At 46.5% G+C, this 19,785-nt stretch overlaps 1 protein-coding gene across 1 annotated transcript in view; it reads right to left on the reverse strand.

The window, feature by feature from the left end:
• Positions 1–1,168: 1,168 nt before the first annotated feature.
• Positions 1,169–19,785, reverse strand: part of LOC129845702 (BRCA1-associated ATM activator 1-like) — a 29,964-nt gene continuing 11,347 nt past the window's right edge. The window contains exons 5-13 of the mRNA XM_055913587.1: positions 18,058–18,326; positions 15,517–15,680; positions 15,125–15,238; positions 9,693–10,506; positions 8,938–9,112; positions 8,772–8,845; positions 8,549–8,633; positions 7,926–8,149; positions 1,169–2,298 (exon numbers count right to left, since the gene is read on the reverse strand). Coding sequence (XP_055769562.1) covers positions 1,330–2,298; positions 7,926–8,149; positions 8,549–8,633; positions 8,772–8,845; positions 8,938–9,112; positions 9,693–10,506; positions 15,125–15,238; positions 15,517–15,680; positions 18,058–18,326 — 2,888 coding nt within the window. The 3' untranslated portion in view covers positions 1,169–1,329. The remainder of the gene's footprint in view (positions 2,299–7,925; positions 8,150–8,548; positions 8,634–8,771; positions 8,846–8,937; positions 9,113–9,692; positions 10,507–15,124; positions 15,239–15,516; positions 15,681–18,057; positions 18,327–19,785) is intronic.

A 19,785-nucleotide genomic window follows, 5' to 3' on the forward strand; every position in this document is an offset into this window, starting at 1 on the left:
AACTAGAAAAGTCAGTGAAGAACAAATTCTTATTTACAATGACGGCCAAACCCCGGCCAAACCCAGACCCCCGGCCAAACGCAGACCCCCGGCCAAACCCAGACCCCCGGCCAAACCCAGACGACGCTGGGCCACTTGTGCGCCGTCCTATGGGGTTTACAATCACGGCCGGATGTGATTCAGCCTGGATTTGAACAAGGGACTGTAGTGACGCCTCTTGCCCTGAGATGCAGCTGCTCCACTCAGGAAGCCTTGGGACAAGTCAGAGGGTGACTTCCAGAGTGGTGTAGGGAGAATCACGAAACTCATCGGCTTCAGGAAACACTCACTCATGTTCCACTTTTAAATAAAACAAGCATGAAATTCAAAATGAGACAATTCCCCCTGTCGTTTTTTACAATATATAAACCTCATTAACAGTTACACATTTCATTTTGGGGGGAGGTATTTCATACGTTACCATGTCAACCAGACACAAACAAATACAGGTGTCTTTTAATTAGACACGCTTCTCCGTTCTTCAGTAGGAAATCGCACTGCATTATGGGACAGTACTTCTCTCTGAAGCCCCGGCAGGGTTTGATGACTCGGTCAAAGTGTCTATCGGAGTGTCTAGTTAATCCCTACCCTCTCCGTCATTTCCCCTCAGCTTTGGGACACTACTGCCATATGATAGGAAGGGCGCGTGTGAACGTGCAAATGGAGGGGCAGGGGGAGGGGGGGTGATTTGGGACTCAGCCTCAGAGGACTTCATCAGTGTGCACTTGTTCTGATTCTCTACTCTTTGTCTAGAAGTGTACATTTGTTCACCACCCCTCATGCATTTCAAAGTATAGGATTGGTGGTTTGAGCCCTGAATGCTGATTGGCTGACAGCCGTGGTATATCAGACCTTATTGCTTAACTAAGGCCTCATGACTGGAGGGAGTTTCCACCAATACAGTCCTTTAGATCCCTGAGGGGGCCGTGTCCAACAGGGAGAAGGGAATCACAATGTAGAGAAGGGGATCACCACGCTGCTTACTCACTCACTCTCTCTCTCCTCGCTCACTCACTCACTCTCTCTCTCCACTCTCTCCTCACTCACTCACTCAACTCACTCACTCACTCACTCACTCACTCACAACATTGTTCAACATACCAAGTCAGGAAAACGTTGACACCGGTGGTTTGAAATATCAAAACAGTATCTTTATTTATTTTCCTGGCAGGTGGATGATCAAGAGTTAAGTCCCAATGGAATTCTAACGACAGTATTCACTAGTCAACGTACAGAGGAGAAACAATCATCACAAATAAAACCGTGTTAGTCCATCACAACGTGTGTCGGTCAGTAACAGTCTACTATAACCTCGTCAGTGTGTGATGAGTCTGTAGCGTTCAGGATGTCCTCCAATAGAGAGAGGGGTGAGTTCTGGACATGGTCACTGCTCTGCGACGACACACTCTGTCTCTCCTCTAGACCCAACGACCACAGCACCTCACACACCCTCGCGCTACCTTCACACACACTCTTCCCCGTCGACCTATCGCAGGCTTCGGAACCAGCCCCGTCTGTCCTATCAGAAACTCTGTTCCTGTTCGGCCTATCACAACCTACTTCCCTGGACTCTTTAACCCAATCAGATCCTCTCTTCTCCTGTAACTTCCTCGTGACCTCCCGCTCCCAAACCTGACCCCTCAGGTCAAAAGTCACCTTGGCAACTGTTGTGTCGTCAGTGGTCATAGAACCTTTCCCTAGTGACCGGGGGACACATACCGCGTCTCGTAGTCGTAGCAACAGACTACAGGCTTTTAAAGCTACAGGTCTGTCACAATCAAACAGGCCGTTGAGTAACGCTGTTACAACACCTAGGTCCACCAACCGAGACAGACCACACACTACAGACGGGTGTGTTGGGGGTGTGTGTGTTGGGGGTGTGTGTGTGTCAGTTGTGGTGTGTGTCAGAAGGGGTGAGGGCTGGCTTGGCGTCACAGCGTAGGGGTGTGTGAGGTCAGTGTGTGTTAGTAGGTTTGTCCCGCCAGAGCCACCGTAAGAGGGAGGAGCTGACCCCAGCTCTGACCCCTGGTGACCTGGAAGTGTTTCCTCCATCAGGAGCTCAACCAGCTCCAGGGTGTGAACTTTGACCTCCCAGTCCAGATCAGTGCTGCCCAGCGATAGGACAGAACGCAGCGATGAGGAGGAGGAAGATGATGGGTGTGTCTTTAGCCAGCTGATGAAGAACTGGACCACAGCACGTCTGGGGAAGACCTCTGAATCCTGAGACAGGATGTCTAGTAACTGACCCCGAGTCTCCTCCTGGAGAGAACACACAGTAACAACAGTTACCTGTATAACGGTAACAACAGTTACCTGTATAACGGTAACAACAGTTAACTGTATAACGGTAACAACAGTTAACTGTATAACGGTAACAACAGTTAACTGTATAACGGTAACAACAGTTAACTGTATAACGGTAACAACAGTTAACTGTATAACGGTAACAACAGTTAACTGTATAACGGTAACAACAGTTAACTGTATAACGGTAACAACAGTTAACTGCATAACGGTAACAACAGTTAACTGTATAACGGTAACGGTAACAACAGTTAACTGCATAACGGTAATGGTAACAACAGTTAACTGTATAACGGTAACAACAGTTAACTGTATAACGGTAACGACAGTTAACTGTATAACGGTAACAACAGTTAACTGTATAACGGTAACAACAGTTAACTGTATAACGGTAACAACAGTTACCTGTATAACGGGAATACAATCATCATGATGAACACCAAAATATGGACCCTTTGTTACAACAGTAAACACTCACACCACTACAACACAACACCCTCAACACCACAACCCACCTCACCACGAGAGATTTCAGCCTTTTAGAACCTGTGTCTCTGGTGTAACAGACGAACCCCCTATGCATCGTGCCAATAGGGTTAACCTACTTGAAACGTGGGTCATGTAGCGAGGATCGCAAGTTTTGAAATGACAGTCACAGGGACCAGGGTTTGAATCCCAGTCAGGGTACCCCCCTAGAGTACCCCCCCCCCCCCCCCTCCTAAACTACTACATTGGTATCAGGTGTTGGACAGAACCACTGAAAGCATTTCCCAGACCAGTTTTAGTCACAGTACATCTTTCAGAGGCATAGATATATGATTGTTCATAATTGATGTGCTAAAATATATAGCAGAAGAGATATTAATATATATATATATTGTTACTGAACTTCTTCAGCTTCTATTGAATTCTATATTTACCACATATCCACTACTATACAATATGTTTGGACAGCTGAAGCTCACAGGGGCGACAGGTAGCCTAGTGGTTAGAGTGTTGGACTAGTAACCGAAAGGTTGCAAGATCGAATCCCCGAGCCGACAAGGTAAAAATGTGTCGTTCTGCCCCTGAACAAGGCAGTTAACCCACCTTTCCTAAACCGTCATTGTAAATAAGAATTTGTTCTTAACTGACTTGCCTAGTTAAATAAAGATACATTAAAAAAACACATTTTCTCCAGGAAACGTTCTGTTTTATTCATATTTATAGGGGTCTATATCGATTTTCTCCCCAAATTCTGTTTTCTCTGTTTGATTTTTCCAGGTTATCACAAAAAATTCGCACTTTTTTTGTGTATAAAAGTACCAAAATAATATCTGTTATAAGTCCACAAAAATGCTTTAACCACATCAGAGGACCACTGGAGGCCTGAGGGGAAAAACAGCTGTTTCACCCTGCGGTGTTGATTGTTGTCACCTGTAAGGAATCCCTTTGATGGTGTTTAGTTAGTTCAACGTTATTCACTGTTGTATCCAGGGACCCACAGAAGGTACATATATACTACACCACCAAGGGTAATGCTGATGAGCTATGTGACATATACAACATCCATCATAGAGAACTAACTGAAATATTATTTTTGTTAATATTATTAGTATTAGTATTAATACTATTATTGATATTGTTATTATTACTATTATTGTTATTATTCATATTACTAATATTGTTATTGTTATTATTAATATTATTAATATTGTTATTATTCATATTATTATTGTTATTATAAATATTGTTATTGTTATTATTATTATTATTATTATTTTTAATATTGTTATTCTTCTTCTTCTTCTTAATATTATTTTAGTGCAGACAGACCAGGGAATTCTCTAAATAAATACATGACAGCCAGACAAGCCAGTGTATATGACTCAAACAGACTTGTATATGAATGGAGAGGAAATTAGCCGACTTTGTGATCTGTGAGGTAAGTAACGATGTGTCAAGCAGACGACACGTTTTAATTTGCTATTTCGGGAAAACAGAGCAACGTTTAAGACGTGGATTTCATGATGTTGAAACGTCAACAAAAGTAGTTTGAAGTAATGTTTGCATCTTATTAGGTAAAGAAAACTATTTTCAGCAGTGAAATTCCTGAGGAAACCATCTTTGTTTACATAGCGGGGATGAAAAGAACGTCGTTTTGAAAGTTGCCGAATCGTCAGGTCGTCACGCCGTCGATATAGCAACGGCCGCTAATAGCTTCACGTGTCGCAAATCCCATTGCGACACGTGGAGGACGACACTTTTTGTCAAGTGAACGTTATTTACCCCATAATAACAAAGTGAAAACATGTTTTATTTAGATTTCTTTGCAAATTCTTTGAAAATGAAATACAGAAATATCTAATTTACATAAGTATTGACACCCCTGAGTCAATACATGTTAGAATCACCCTTGGCAGTGATTACAGCTATGAGTCTTTCTGGGTGAGTCTCTAAGAGCTTTACACACCTGGATTGTACAATATTTGTCCATTATTATTTTCAAAATTCTTCAAGATCTATCAAATTGGTTGTTGATCATTGCTAGACAACCATTTTCAGGTCTTGAAATCGATTATTATTATTATTAATAATAATAATAACATTATTAATATTATTATTATTAATAGTAATATTAATATATTATATATTAATATAATATATTAATAATAATAATATTTTATATTAATATTATTATTATTATTTCTATCTCTACTTTGCACCTTCTTCCACTGCAAACCAACCATTCCAGTGTTATTTTTTACTTGCTATATTGTATTTACTTCGCCACCATGGCCTTTTTATATTTTTATTTATTTATATATATATATTGTTTGCCTTCACCTCCCTTATTTTTTTTTTATATATTTTTTTTATTTCACCTTTATTTAACCAGGTAGGCAAATTGAGAACACGTTCTCATTTACAATTGCGACCTTATCTCACCTCACTTGCTCATATTGAATATAGACTTATTTTTCTTCTGTATTATTGACTGTATGTTTGTTTTACTCCACGTGTAACTATGTGTTGTTGTATGTGTCGAACTGCTTTGCTTTATCTTGGCCAGGTCGCAATTGTAAATGAGAACGTGTTCTCAATTTGCCTACCTGGTTAAATAAAGGTAAAAAAATAAAAAAAATAAAAAGAATTCAAGTAGATTTAAGTCAAATCTATCTAAGCCACTCAGGAACATTCACTGTCTTCTTGGTAAGCAACTCCAGTGTATATTTGTCCTTGTGTTTTAGGTTATTGTCCTGCTGAAAGGTGAATTAATCTCCCAGTGTTTGGTGGAAAGCAGACTGAACCAGGTTTTCCTCTAGGATTTTGCCTGTATATCTGATAGTACACAGTATATCTGATAGTACACAGTATATCTGACAGTACACAGTATATCTGACAGTACACCGTATATCTGACTGTACACAGTATATCTGACAGTACACAGTATATCTGACAGTACACAGTATATCTGACAGTACACAGTATATCTGACCTAGGATTTGACAGTCCTCTCTGAAGGCTCAGTATATCTGACCAAGGATTGGACAGTCCTCTCTGAAGGCTCAGTATATCTGACCTGGGATTGGACAGTCCTCTCTGAAGGCTCAGTATATCTGACCTAGGATTGGACAGTCCTCTCTGAAGGCTCAGTATATCTGACCTGGGATTGGACAATCCTCTCTGAAGGCTCAGTATATCTGACCTGGGATTGGACAGTCCTCTCTGAAGGCTCAGTATATCTGACCTAGGATTGGACAGTCCTCTCTGAAGGCTCAGTATATCTGACCTGGGATTGGACAGTCCTCTCTGAAGGCTCAGTATATCTGACCTGGGATTGGACAGTCCTCTCTGAAGGCTCAGTATATCTGACCAAGGATTGGATAATCCTCTCTGAAGGCTCAGTACACAGTATATCTGACCTAGGATTGGACAGTCCTCTCTGAAGGCTCAGTATATCTGACCTGGGATTGGACAGTCCTCTCTGAAGGCTCAGTATATCTGACCTAGGATTGGACAGTCCTCTCTGAAGGCTCAGTATATCTGACCTGGGATTGGACAGTCCTCTCTGAAGGCTCAGTATATCTGACCTAGGATTGGACAGTCCTCTCTGAAGGCTCAGTATATCTGACCAAGGATTGGACAGTCCTCTCTGAAGGCTCAGTATATCTGACCTAGGATTGGACAGTCCTCTCTGAAGGCTCAGTATATCTGACCTGGGATTGGACAATCCTCTCTGAAGGCTCAGTATATCTGACCTAGGATTGGACAGTCCTCTCTGAAGGCTCAGTATATCTGACCTGGGATTGGACAGTCCCCTCTGAAGGCTCAGTATATCTGACCTGGGATTGGACAGTCCTCTCTGAAGGCTCAGTATATCTGACCTAGGATTGGACAGTCGTCTCTGAAGGCTCAGTATATCTGACCTAGGATTGGACAGTCGTCTCTGAAGGCTCAGTATATCTGACCTGGGATTGGACAGTCCTCTCTGAAGGCTCAGTACACAGTATATCTGATCTAGGATTGGACAGTCCTCTCTGAAGGCTCAGTATATCTGACCTGGGATTGGACAGTCCTCTCTGAAGGCTCAGTACACAGTATATCTGACCTAGGATTGGACAGTCCTCTCTGAAGGCTCAGTATATCTGATCTAGGATTGGACAGTCCTCTCTGAAGGCTCAGTATATCTGACCTAGGATTGGACAGTCCTCTCTGAAGGCTCAGTACACAGTATATCTGACCTAGGATTGGACAGTCCTCTCTGAAGGCTCAGTATATCTGACCTGGGATTGGACAGTCCTCTCTGAAGGCTCAGTATATCTGACCTGGGATTGGACAGTCCTCTCTGAAGGCTCAGTATATCTGACCTAGGATTGGACAGTCCTCTCTAAAGGCTCAGTATATCTGACCTAGGATTGGACAGTCCTCTCTAAAGGCTCAGTATATCTGACCTAGGATTGGACAGTCCTCTCTGAAGGCTCAGTATATCTGACCTGGGATTGGACAGTCCTCTCTGAAGGCTCAGTATATCTGACCTAGGATTGGACAGTCCTCTCTAAAGGCTCAGTATATCTGACCTAGGATTGGACAGTCCTCTCTGAAGGCTCAGTATATCTGACCTAGGATTGGACAGTCCTCTCTAAAGGCTCAGTATATCTGACCTAGGATTGGACAGTCCTCTCTAAAGGCTCAGTATATCTGACCTAGGATTGGACAGTCCTCTCTGAAGGCTCAGTATATCCGACCATGGAAGTGTTGACTCCAGACTGACTAGTATCACCCACGTGTCCCATCAACTCTCTGTCCACTAGAGCATCAACACAAACACTACAGCTGTTTGCGATTCACTAATTATTATTTTTGATTCGATTCACTAATTATTATTTTAGATTCGATTCACCGCGATGGAACCGAATTACAACTACTACAATGGCGAATCGAATAATTTGATTCGTCAAAAATGTATTGTTTAAAAGATTAGGTATATACGAATTAAGCAAATCTTAATTATTAAAAAAAATATGTATATTTATATTTTGAGAAATGTGAAGCGGGGCATCCGTTATACAGTAAATTAAATGTGTAGGTCAGAGTCTCACCTGTGTCCGGTTCCCTGGCTCCCCCTGCTGGTCACTGAGAGTCCTGGCCAGGGCAGAGATGGCAGTCGCCCTCACATAGCTCTCCTGATCACACAGCGCCTCCAGCAGGATAGGAGTGACAGTGCAGCGTAACGCCTCACACAGCCGGCCGAGGAACTCTAGAGTGGAGTCCCGGACCTCCCAACGCACGTCACACACACGCTTCTTTAGCACGGGAAGGAGATCTGTTACAACACACACACACACACACACACACACACACACACACGCTTCTTTAGCACAGGAAGGAGATCTGTTACAACACACACACACACACACACACACACACACACACACACACACACACACACACACACACACACACACACACACGCTTCTTTAGCACAGGAAGGAGGTCTGTTACAACACACACACACACACACACACACACACACACACACACACACACACACACACACACACACACACACACACACACACACACACACTTCTTTAGCACGGGAAGGAGGTCTGTTACGACACACACATACAGGAAAAACACACACACTCGTCAGTATAAATATCTGTTAAGCGACAGAAACATCTGAGCAGATATATTGATGTTTGATTGGTTCTCTCTGTACCTTCATTGACCAGATCAGCCAGTGAGGAAGACTCTGCAGACACACTAAGCCACCTCAACATGGCCTGGTAGTTCTTCTGGAGCACCTGAACACAGGAGACACAGTACGCAAGAAGGAACACACACACACAGTGGTCATTAGTCAACTAGGAAACTAGGAGAGACGGGAGAGAAACCAAACTGAGTTAGATGTTGTGATTGGCTGTCTGTAAGGTGTGTCTCACGGTGGGGTCTGAGTCAGGGTTCTGTAGGTTCTGCACTAGAACACGGAACACCTCCACCGCCCGCTCCACAGCTCCTAAAACAACAACGCTTTTTTTTAATTAATTTTTTAAACGCTTTTAAACATGATTGTATTCCTGAACACGCTCCCAGAGTCTAGATTCTCACCAGGGCAGGTGCTTAGGCTAGCCAGGGAGTCTAGGCCACACCTCTGGACCTTGCTGCAGCCAATCAGGTTGGTGGACGCTTTGCTACAGCCAATAGCAGCCTTGCTCTCGGGTGAGTGGCCGTTACAGATCCTCAGGAGTGACACCACAGCAAGGATGACAGAGGCAGATGACTCCTGAGAGAGAGACAGAGAGAGACAGAGAGAGAGAGACAGAGAGAGAGAGACAGAGAGAGACAGACAGAGACAGACAGAGAGACAGACAGAGACAGACAGAGAGAGAGAGAGAGAGAGAGAGAGAGACAGACAGACAGAGAGAGAGAAAGAGAGATTGAAGGACCATATGAAAAAGAGGGGGGTTCGTCCAGCCGCCCCCAAATTCAGGTAGTGACAATTGTAAATCCCTCTACTACTATGGGATATGCTATCCGCCTCTAAGGGCCATAAAACAGGTGTTGTACACAGTGACAAACACACAGAGCAGTGGAGAAGGACAGACTCTTACCACGTCTGTTATGTAGGGAGCGCTGGACACACAGAGCAGTGGAGAAGGACAGACTCTTACCACGTCTGTTATGTAGGGAGCGCTGGACACAGAGACACAGAGCAGTGGAGAAGGACAGACTCTTACCACGTCTGTTATGTAGGGAGCGCTGGACACAGAGACGCAGAGCAGTGGAGAAGGACAGACTCTTACCACGTCTGTTATGTAGGGAGCGCTGGACACACAGAGCAGTGGAGAAGGACAGACTCTTACCACGTCTGTTATGTAGGGAGCGCTGGACACAGAGACGCAGAGCAGAGAGATACAGGAGGGTTTGTGGTTGAGATGATCCAGCAGGAGAGAGAGAGAGCTACAACCCTCCGTCTGTCTGTCCTGGTCTTCTTCAGCCTGTCTGTCCTGGTCAGTGTGTCTGTCCTGGTCTTCTTCAGCCTGTCTGTGGTCAGTCTGTTGATCCGTGTGTCTGTGGTCAGTCTGTTGACCCGTGTGTCTGTGGTCAGTCTGTTGACCCGTGTGTCTGTGGTCAGTCTGTTGACCCGTGTGTCTGTGGTCAGTCTGTTGACCCGTGTGTCTGTGGTCAGTCTGTTGACCCGTGTGTCTGTGGTCAGTCTGTTGACCCGTGTGTCTGTGGTCAGTCTGTTGACCCGTGTGTCTGTGGTCAGTCTGTTGACCCGTGTGTCTGTGGTCAGTCTGTTGATCAGTGTGTCTGTGGTCAGCCTGTCCATCAGTGTGTCTGTGGTCAGTCTGTTGACCCGTGTGTCTGTGGTCAGTCTGTTGATCAGTGTGTCTGTGGTCAGCCTGTCCATCAGTGTGTCTGTGGTCGATCTGTTGACCCGTGTGTCTGTGGTCAGTCTGTTGATCAGTGTGTCTGTGGTCAGCCTGTCCATCAGTGTGTCTGTGGTCGATCTGTTGATCAGTGTGTCTGTGGTCAGTCTGTCCATCAGTGTGTCTGTGGTCAGTCTGTTGACCCGTGTGTCTGTCATTGGACCCGTCCAGCAGAGTTACTCCAGTAACCATCTGTAGAGGTGTCAGTAGAACAGCTCCGACCTTCTGTCTGAGACCTGGAGGACTGAAACGATACCCCGTTAGTCAGTCAGCTACGACCTTCTGTCTGAGGCCTGGAGGACTGAAACGATACCCCGTTAGTCAGTCAGCTACGACCTTCTGCCTGAGGCCTGGAGGACTGAAACGATACCCCGTTAGTCAGTCAGCTACGACCTTCTGTCTGAGGCCTGGAGGACTGAAACGATACCCAGTTAGTCAGTCAGCTACGACCTTCTGTCTGAGACCTGGAGGACTGAAACGATACCCAGTTAGTCAGTCAGCTACGACCTTCTGCCTGAGGCCTGGAGGACTGAAACGATACCCCGTTAGTCAGTCAGCTACGACCTTCTGTCTGAGGCCTGGAGGACTGAAACGATACCCAGTTAGTCAGTCAGCTACGACCTTCTGCCTGAGGCCTGAAGGACTGAAACGATACCCAGTTAGTCAGTCAGCTACGACCTTCTGTCTGAGACCTGGAGGACTGAAACGATACCCAGTTAGTCAGTCAGCTACGACCTTCTGCCTGAGGCCTGGAGGACTGAAACGATACCCAGTTAGTCAGTCAGCTACGACCTTCTGTCTGAGACCTGAAGGACTGAAACGATACCCAGTTAATCAGTCAGCTACGACCTTCTGTCTGAGACCTGGAGGACTGAAACGATACCCAGTTAGTCAGTCAGCTACGACCTTCTGTCTGAGACCTGGAGGACTGAAACGATACCCAGTTAGTCAGTCAGCTACGACCTTCTGTCTGAGACCTGGAGGACTGAAACGATACCCAGTTAGTCAGTCAGCTACGACCTTCTGTCTGAGAGCTGGAGGACTGAAACGATACCCAGTTAGTCAGTCAGCTACGACCTTCTGTCTGAGACCTGGAGGACTGAAACGATACCCAGTTAGTCAGTCAGCTACGACCTTCTGTCTGAGACCTGGAGGACTGAAACGATACCCCGTTAGTCAGTCAGCTACGACCTTCTGCCTGAGGCCTGGAGGACTGAAACGATACCCCGTTAGTCAGTCAGCTACGACCTTCTGTCTGAGGCCTGGAGGACTGAAACGATACCCAGTTAGTCAGTCAGCTACGACCTTCTGCCTGAGGCCTGGAGGACTGAAACGATACCCAGTTAGTCAGTCAGCTACGACCTTCTGTCTGAGACCTGGAGGACTGAAACGATACCCAGTTAGTCAGTCAGCTACGACCTTCTGTCTGAGACCTGGAGGACTGAAACGATACCCAGTTAGTCAGTCAGCTACGACCTTCTGTCTGAGGCCTGGAGGACTGAAACGATACCCAGTTAGTCAGTCAGCTACGACCTTCTGTCTGAGGCCTGGAGGACTGAAACGATACCCAGTTAGTCAGTCAGCTACGACCTTCTGTCTGAGACCTGGAGGACTGAAACGATACCCCGTTAGTCAGTCAGCTACGACCTTCTGTCTGAGACCTGGAGGACTGAAACGATACCCAGTTAGTCAGTCAGCTACGACCTTCTGTCTGAGACCTGGAGGACTGAAACGATACCCCGTTAGTCAGTCAGCTACGACCTTCTGTCTGAGACCTGGAGGACTGAAACGATACCCCGTTAGTCAGTCAGCTACGACCTTCTGTCTGAGGCCTGGAGGACTGAAACGATACCCAGTTAGTCAGTCAGCTACGACCTTCTGTCTGAGACCTGGAGGACTGAAACGATACCCCGTTAATCAGTCAGCTACGACCTTCTGTCTGAGACCTGGAGGACTGAAACGATACCCAGTTAGTCAGTCAGCTACGACCTTCTGTCTGAGGCCTGGAGGACTGAAACGATACCCCGTTAGTCAGTCAGCTACGACCTTCTGTCTGAGGCCTGGAGGACTGAAACGATACCCAGTTAGTCAGTCAGCTACGACCTTCTGTCTGAGGCCTGGAGGACTGAAACGATACCCAGTTAGTCAGTCAGCTACGACCTTCTGTCTGAGGCCTGGAGGACTGAAACGATACCCAGTTAGTCAGTCAGCTACGACCTTCTGTCTGAGACCTGGAGGACTGAAACGAGACCCAGTTAGTCAGTCAGCTACGACCTTCTGTCTGAGGCCTGGAGGACTGAAACGATACCCCGTTAGTCAGTCAGCTACGACCTTCTGTCTGAGGCCTGGAGGACTGAAACGATACCCAGTTAGTCAGTCAGCTACGACCTTCTGTCTGAGGCCTGGAGGACTGAAACGATACCCAGTTAGTCAGTCAGCTACGACCTTCTGTCTGAGGCCTGGAGGACTGAAACGATACCCCGTTAGTCAGTCAGCTACGACCTTCTGTCTGAGGCCTGGAGGACTGAAACGATACCCCGTTAGTCAGTCAGCTACGACCTTCTGCCTGAGGCCTGGAGGACTGAAACGATACCCAGTTAGTCAGTCAGCTACGACCTTCTGTCTGAGGCCTGAAACGAGACCCCGTTAGTCAGTCAGCTACGACCTTCTGTCTGAGACCTGGAGGACTGAAACGATACCCAGTTAGTCAGTCAGCTACGACCTTCTGTCTGAGGCCTGGAGGACTGAAACGATACCCCGTTAGTCAGTCAGCTACGACCTTCTGTCTGAGGCCTGGAGGACTGAAATGATATCCAGTTAGTCAGTCAGCTACGACCTTCTGCCTGAGGCCTGGAGGACTGAAACGATACCCAGTTAGTCAGTCAGCTACGACCTTCTGTCTGAGGCCTGAAACGAGACCCCGTTAGTCAGTCAGCTACGACCTTCTGTCTGAGACCTGGAGGACTGAAACGATACCCAGTTAGTCAGTCAGCTACGACCTTCTGCCTGAGGCCTGGAGGACTGAAACGATACCCCGTTAGTCAGTCAGCTACGACCTTCTGTCTGAGGCCTGGAGGACTGAAATGATATCCAGTTAGTCAGTCAGCTACGACCTTCTGCCTGAGGCCTGGAGGACTGAAACGATACCCAGTTAGTCAGTCAGCTACGACCTTCTGTCTGAGGCCTGGAGGACTGAAACGATACCCAGTTAGTCAGTCAGCTACGACCTTCTGCCTGAGGCCTGGAGGACTGAAACGATACCCCGTTAGCCAGTCAGCTACGACCTTCTGTCTGAGGCCTGGAGGACTGAAACGATACCCAGTTAGTCAGTCAGCTACGACCTTCTGTCTGAGGCCTGGAGGACTGAAACGATACCCAGTTAGTCAGTCAGCTACGACCTTCTGTCTGAGGCCTGGAGGACTGAAACGATGCCCCGTTAGTCAGTCAGCTACGACCTTCTGTCTGAGGCCTGGAGGACTGAAACGATACCCAGTTAGTCAGTCAGCTACGACCTTCTGTCTGAGACCTGGAGGACTGAAACGAGACCCCGTTAGTCAGTCAGCTACGACCTTCTGTCTGAGGCCTGGAGGACTGAAACGATACCCCGTTAGTCAGTCAGCTACGACCTTCTGTCTGAGGCCTGGAGGACTGAAACGATACCCCGTTAGTCAGTCAGCTACGACCTTCTGTCTGAGGCCTGGAGGACTGAAACGATACCCCGTTAGTCAGTCAGCTACGACCTTCTGTCTGAGGCCTGGAGGACTGAAACGATACCCAGTTAGTCAGTCAGCTACGACCTTCTGTCTGAGACCTGGAGGACTGAAACGATACCCAGTTAGTCAGTCAGCTACGACCTTCTGTCTGAGACCTGGAGGACTGAAACGATACCCAGTTAGTCAGTCAGCTACGACCTTCTGTCTGAGACCTGGAGGACTGAAACGATACCCAGTTAGTCAGTCAGCTACGACCTTCTGTCTGAGGCCTGGAGGACTGAAACGATACCCAGTTAGTCAGTCAGCTACGACCTTCTGTCTGAGGCCTGGAGGACTGAAACGATACCCTGTTAGTCAGTCAGCTACGACCTTCTGTCTGAGGCCTGGAGGACTGAAACGATACCCAGTTAGTCAGTCAGCTACGACCTTCTGTCTGAGGCCTGGAGGACTGAAACGATACCCTGTTAGTCAGTCAGCTACGACCTTCTGTCTGAGGCCTGGAGGACTGAAACGATACCCAGTTAGTCAGTCAGCTACGACCTTCTGTCTGAGGCCTGGAGGACTGAAACGATACCCCGTTAGTCAGTAGAACAGCTACGACCTTCTGTCTGAGGCCTGGAGGACTGAAACGATACCCCGTTAGTCAGTAGAACAGCTACGACCTTCTGTCTGAGACCTGGAGGACTGATACCCCGTTAGTCAGTCAGCTACGACCTTCTGTCTGAGGCCTGGAGGACTGAAACAATACCCCGTTAGTCAGTCAGCTACGACCTTCTGTCTGAGGCCTGGAGGACTGAAACGATACCCAGTTAGTCAGTCAGCTACGACCTTCTGTCTGAGGCCTGGAGGACTGAAACGATACCCAGTTAGTCAGTCAGCTACGACCTTCTGTCTGAGGCCTGGAGGACTGAAACGATACCCAGTTAGTCAGTCAGCTACGACCTTCTGTCTGAGGCCTGGAGGACTGAAACGATACCCCGTTAGTCAGTCAGCTACGACCTTCTGTCTGAGGCCTGGAGGACTGAAACGATACCCAGTTAGTCAGTCAGCTACGCCCTTCTGTCTGAGGCCTGGAGGACTGAAACGATACCCAGTTAGTCAGTCAGCTACGCCACGGAATAGAATAAATATGTTCAGTGTGTCTGTTACCAGGTCTCCTCCGGATGGAGGGTGGCGGCGGCACACAGCGCAGCGTCAGAGGGATTCTGGGAGTTCAACATGGACGCCATCAGAGAGACGAGTCTGGAGTCACACGGACCGGACCTGCAAAACAAAACTTGACAATCTTATTGAACAATCTTACGTTAAATGTTCATATTACAAGGTGTGTGTGTGTGTGTATGACTGAGTGAGGACAGAGAGACTAAGGAGACTAATCTTATTGGACAAGTCCATGTAGTCCCTCCCTGTTTCAGTGATTTCCCCCCCTCCTTTTTAGTACTAAATAAACAGCACGTTGACGTAACAACCTGGTTACCTTGGAAACATAAGCGATGTTCACAATCAAACATCCCATAATTCCGTCAGATCACCAAACACACCTGTACGTAGCCAGTAGGACGTCCATTAGAGGCTGTGTGACTGCTCTGCGGCCTTCTAGGACCAACCCCTCCAGAGGCCTCAGGACTCGCCTGATCACCAAGCCCCGGAGAGGAGCCTCCAGCTTGGGGAGAGTCAGGGCCAGCAGCCTCAGCCCCTGGAGCACCTGGTGACACATCACAATAGAAGACCATTATAAACACCTTTATAAAATATCATTATTAAAGGGTTCGCAACGTGAAACCTGTTGTTATTCTCATAAATCTATATATATGGTCAAATAACTCAAGCATAGATTGGTAACTATTTTCTAATTTGGCACACAGAAACTAGAGGCCTTAGGTCCTTGCGAGCGGTACAAAGGTCTAAGGTACTGCATCCGCAGTGCTAGAGGCGTCACTACAGATCCGGATTCGATCCCGGGCTGTGTCGCAGCCGGCCGCGACCGGGAGCCCCATGAGACGGCGCACAACTGTGTTTGGCCGGCCAGGATGTCCTTGTCCCATCGCGCTCTAGCGACTCCTTGTGCCGGCCGCGAGCCAGCTGTACGGTGTTTCCTCATTATGTGGTATTGATATCTCTAAAAACAAGGAAACTGTCACGTTCCTGACCTGTTTTCCCTTGTTTTTGTATTTGTTTAGTATGGTCAGGGCGTGAGTTGGGGTGGGCATTCTATGTTATGTGTTTCTATGTTGAGGTTCATTGTTAATTAGCCTGATATGGTTCTCAATCAGGGGCAGGTGTTTTGCGTTTTCTCTGATTGAGAACCATATTAAGGTAGGCTGTTCACACTGTTTGTTTGTGGGTGATTGTTCCTGTGTCAGTGTTTGTGCCACACGGGGCTGTTTCGTTTCGTTTGTTAGTCTGTTCCTGTTCCTGTTCATTGCGTTCTTCGTTGTCTGTAAGTTCACATGTTCAGGTCTTGTAACGTCGTTTATTGTTTTGTAGTTTATTAAGTGTTTTTCGTCTTCGTTATTATTATTTAAATAAATCATTATGTCTTCATACCTCGCTGCATATTGGTCCGATCCTTGCTCCTCCTCAGACGAGGAGGAGAACGAACGTTACAGAAACTATCACCTCATGATGTGGTATTGATATCTCTAAAACCCGGCCTCCGGGTGGCGCAGTGGTCAAGGGCACTGCATCGCAGTGCTAGCTGCGCCACCAGAGTCTCTGGGTTCGCGCCCAGGCTCTGTCGCAGCCGGCCGCAACCGGGAGGTCCGTGGGGCGACGCACAATTGGCATAGCGTCGTCCGGGTAAGGGAGGGTTTGGCCGGTAGGGATATCCTTGTCTCAGTATGTAAAAATGTAATAAAATGTATGCACTCTACTGTAAGTCGCTCTGGATAAGGGCGTCTGATAAATGACTAAAATGTAAAATGTAAAAATGTAAAACAAGGAAACTGTTAACTCATTATGTGGTATTGATATCTCTAAAAACAAGGAAACTATCACCTCATGATGTGGTATTGATATCTCTAAAAACAAGGAAACTATCACCTCATGATGTGGTATTGATATCTCTAAAACAAGGAAACTATCACCTCATGATGTGGTATTGATATCTCTAAAACAAGGAAACTATCACCTCATTATGTGGTATTGATATCTCTAAAAACAAGGAAACTATCACCTCATGATGTGGTATTGATATCTCTAAAAACAAGGAAACTATCACCTCATGATGTGGTATTGATATCTCTAAAACAAGGAAACTATCACCTCATGATGTGGTATTGATATCTCTAAAACAAGGAAACTATCACCTCATGATGTGGTATTGATATCTCTAAAACAAGGAAACTATCACCTCATGATGTGGTATTGATATCTCTAAAACAAGGAAACTATCACCTCATGATGTGGTATTGATATCTCTAAAAACAACGAAACTATACAACTCATTATGTGGTATTGATATCTCTAAAACAAGGAAACTATCACCTCATGATGTGGTATTGATATCTCTAAAACAAGGAAACTATCACCTCATGATGTGGTATTGATATCTCTAAAACAAGGAAACTATCACCTCATGATGTGGTATTGATATCTCTAAAAACAACGAAACTATACAACTCATTATGTGGTATTGATATCTCTAAAAACAAGGAAACTACTAATATATATATATTTTTTGCATACTGTATCTCACGCTAATTATGCTCCCAATCATCTTCTCCTCATGAAGGTCAGATTCACTCCAGGCTTCATATTTAGACTCATTACATCTTTAACGGTTGAGAGAAAATATTTGCTGCATTCAAATATGACCGCACTGTACATTATCGTTATCACATATACTAGAAATAGAAAATAACATATTGTTTCCCTCTTATGTGGTCTGAACATAGTGAAACGTGGATATTTATCTGTCTTCAACCACTCCTTCCCCTTCCCTCCCATCTCCTTCTCTTCCCCTTCCCTCCCATCTCATCTCCTTTCCTTTCCTCCCATCTCCTTTCCTTTCCTCCCATCTCCTCTAGGGGCACTGCTGTAATATATATATACAGTATATATTCTCTATCAACCAATCGTACCTGGGTGTGGCTGTCTGACTCCAGAGAGCTCTCCAGGTGCTTAAAGATCTCCATGGTGACGGAACACCCGCTTCCTGGACTTGTCTCCATGGTTACGTCCAAATCTACCTCTTCCTTACTGGGTGGAGCAGTGAGGCCATTCCCCTGGGTTGTGTGTGAGGTTGTAGCCGGCTGGTGGAAGGTCAGGAGGCGGGCCAGCAGGTGATTAGCGGCCGAGGCGACGAATAGGCTGGGGTCAGTCTGTAGCTGGAGGAGGGGTTTGGTCAGGCCTGAGGAGATACAACCGAATAGGCTGGGGTCAGTCTGCAGCTGGAGGAGGGGTTTGGTCAGGCCTGAGGAGATACAACCGAATAGGCTGGGGTCAGTCTATAGCTGGAGGAGGGGTTTGGTCAGGCCTGAGGAGATACAACCGAATAGGCTGGGGTCAGTCTGTAGCTGGAGGAGGGGATTGGTCAGGCCTGAGGAGATACAACCGAATAGGCTGGGGTCAGTCTGTAGCTGGAGGAGGGGTTTGGTCAGGCCTGAGGAGATACAACCGAATAGGCTGGGGTCAGTCTGTAGCTGGAGGAGGGGTTTGGTCAGGCCTGAGGAGATACAACCAATAGGCTGGGGTCAGTCTGTAGCTGGAGGAGGGGTTTGGTCAGGCCTGAGGAGATACAACCGAATAGGCTGGGGTCAGTCTGTAGCTGGAGGAGGGGTTTGGTCAGGCCTGAGGAGATACAACCAATAGGCTGGGGTCAGTCTGTAGCTGGAGGAGGGGTTTGGTCAGGCCTGAGGACATACAATCAAACACATTTCATTTGTCACACGCTTCGATAACAACAGGTGTAGACTAACAGTGAAATGCTTACTTTACGGGCCCTTCAAAACAATGAGGAGAAAAAGACAATAGAGAAATAATAGAAAAACAAAAATATGTAATAATAAATACACAACGATAACATGGCTGTATACACACAGAGTACCAGTACTGAGTTGATGTGTAGGGGTACTAGGTAATAACATGGCTGTATACACAGAGTACCAGTACTGAGTTGATGTGTAGGGGTACTAGGTAATAACATGGCTGTATACACAGAGTACCAGTACTGAGTTGATGTGTAGGGCTACTAGGTAATAACATGGCTGTATACACAGAGTACCAGTACTGAGTTGATGTGTAGGGGTACTAGGTAATAACATGGCTGTATACACAGGGGTAACAGTACTGAGTTGATGTGTAGGGGTACTAGGTAATAACATGGCTGTATACACAGGGGTAACAGTACTGAGTTGATGTGTAGGGGTACTAGGTAATAACATGGCTGTATACACACAGAGTACCAGTACTGAGTTGATGTGTAGGGGTACTAGGTAACTGAGGTAGATATATACATATAACTAGGAATCAAGTGACAGATATCAACATACGCTGCAGCTACTGTTTACTGAGTCAAAAAGATAGTGCAAAAGGGTCAATGCAGACAGTTAAATAGTTAACCAAATAGCTACCCAGACTAACTATGTAGCAGTCTTACGGTTTGGGGGGTAGAAGCTGTTCAGGGTCCTGTTAGTTCCAGACTTGGTGCATCGGTACCGCTTTCCGTGCGGTAGCAGAGAGAACAGTCTATGACTTGGGTGGCTGGAGTCTTTGACCATTTTTAGGGCCTTCCTCTGACACCGCCTGGTATAGAGGTCCTGGATGGTAGGGAGTTCTGCCCCAGTGATGTACTGGGCCGTACGCACTAC

This window comes from Salvelinus fontinalis, unplaced genomic scaffold (assembly GCF_029448725.1).
Source record: "Salvelinus fontinalis isolate EN_2023a unplaced genomic scaffold, ASM2944872v1 scaffold_0341, whole genome shotgun sequence".
Taxonomy (NCBI): Eukaryota; Metazoa; Chordata; class Actinopteri; order Salmoniformes; family Salmonidae; genus Salvelinus; species Salvelinus fontinalis.